The sequence below is a fragment of the Hylaeus volcanicus genome, unplaced genomic scaffold, assembly GCF_026283585.1.
Source record: "Hylaeus volcanicus isolate JK05 unplaced genomic scaffold, UHH_iyHylVolc1.0_haploid 27963, whole genome shotgun sequence".
In the NCBI taxonomy this organism is placed as follows: domain Eukaryota; kingdom Metazoa; phylum Arthropoda; class Insecta; order Hymenoptera; family Colletidae; genus Hylaeus; species Hylaeus volcanicus.
Window position 1 is genome coordinate 1 of NW_026531601.1, and position 1,557 is coordinate 1,557.

Consider the following 1,557-nt stretch of genomic DNA (forward strand, 5'->3'; position numbering starts at 1 on the left):
ACTTATTCAGACAGTATGTACATTAACGGTATTCAATATTGCCGCCCTCACAAAAAATTATCCCAAAACCTAGTCAGACAGTATTTCCGTGTAGACAGTATGTACATTAACGGTATTTAATATTGCCGCCCCACCAAAAACTACACCAAACTTGCTCAGACAGTAGATTGCCTGGAGCCTATTTTCTTAACCCCAACCCTCAATTTGGTCAATCTTAGTAAGCAAAGTAAACTATTGAGACTTCTCAACTTTAGTCTAATAGATGAAAAATTCTGCTTACAGAAACTGGGAAAGCTGACTTCTCGCAGGGTGTCGCGAGAACGCTGACCACCGCCGTCGCCGCGCTAGGTCTGTAGGAGTACCCAACGGCCTCCAAGTACGCGTCGTTGAGTTTGGTGTTGCCCATTTCGACCTGCAATCTTTGGCCCAGATAGGTCAGTCGATCCGTCAAGTTGCCTTCCTTCGCTTCCTGGAAACGAAATCATTTCCTCGTTGAACGCGCGCAGAAGTCGACGAACGTGGCGCAAAAAGCGTGCGATCATTTGTCAGCAACTCGACTGGTCGTTAAGATAGGATGAATATTCATGCAGCTATCGTTTGTTATCGAATCGCTGTGCTCTTTACCAGCGAGGATTGGTAGACTTGGAAAACTCTGAATCACCTCGAGTTAAGGAAATACTGTAACGAACGGTGATTCAACCGCGCTATCTTTAAAAAAAATCGCGTAAACACGTGTCACGTTGACAACGTTGCGCGAGTATGCTAATGGGACCCGCGATCGGCGACAGGTAAAACGCGTCGCGCGAACACGTTCGTGGTCGCTTAAAGAAACCGTCGAACTGAACTCTTAATTGTTCTTAAAGATTCGAAATAAACTTACATCTATGGTGAGTTTAGGTTTGCTCTCGAAGAACTTCATGTTCTTCACCTCGCCGTTGATGTTGGTGTCGCCGTTCACAGTGTAGTGCTGCGGCCACTTCATCTGCTCGCTGTATCCGATCAAACCTATGTGCACGTCCCTGCGGAGTCGAGAGCGTCAGTAGTTAATAAACGAAGTTTATCATGGACGCTTCACTTCGTACACCTCGTCTAACATTGTAAGAAGTACTCACGTAATTCCACGTTGTTCCAGTTCACCCCTGAGCTCGGACATCATGGGTGTTATCAAGTCCTTGAAGACCTTCTCGTTCATAGTATCTTGTTCCACCACGAAAACAATGTCAGCCTCTTTCTTCGGTGTCTTCACGCTGAAACTGTCACCCGCGGAGATTTTGTTCTCCCCAACTTTGCAGCCCGCTAGAATCACACGATGAGAAATCGACGATGCAACATTAATAAAAAATAGGCACGGGGGAGATTTTAACTCATTCACTGCCAGGCAAATTTAAAGCGGTTTGCGCATTGAGCGTCAAGATTTAATACAGATCTAGGTTCGATACAGATCTGGGTTACTCAGACGGTATGTACATTAACGGTATTCAATATTGCCGCCCATCAAGAACTGCACCAAACTTACTCAGACAGTATGTACATTAACGGTATTCAATATTGCCGCCC

General features: G+C 45.5%; 1 protein-coding gene across 1 annotated transcript; it reads right to left on the bottom strand.

The window, feature by feature from the left end:
* Positions 1 to 235: 235 nt before the first annotated feature.
* Positions 236 to 1,316, bottom strand: LOC128882157 (apolipophorins-like). The gene is made up of 3 exons (XM_054133730.1): positions 1,113 to 1,316; positions 881 to 1,019; positions 236 to 469 (listed from the first exon to the last, which is right to left on the bottom strand). The coding sequence occupies exons 1-3, from the start codon at positions 1,190 to 1,192 to the stop codon at positions 251 to 253; spliced, it is 438 nt and encodes a 145-aa protein (XP_053989705.1). The 5' UTR covers positions 1,193 to 1,316; the 3' UTR covers positions 236 to 250.
* Positions 1,317 to 1,557: the final 241 nt, after the last annotated feature.

Bases quoted from the DNA above. Each gene is read 5' to 3' on its own strand.
- LOC128882157 (XM_054133730.1), bottom strand. From the start codon at position 1,192: ATGAACGAGAAGGTCTTCAAGGACTTGATAACACCCATGATGTCCGAG. The intron at 1,020-1,112 runs GTGAGTACTTCT...TCGACTCCGCAG, and splicing joins CTGGAACAACGTGGAATTAC to GGACGTGCACATAGGTTTGA. The intron at 470-880 runs GTAAGTTTATTT...TTTCGTTTCCAG, and splicing joins AACCTAAACTCACCATAGAT to GAAGCGAAGGAAGGCAACTT.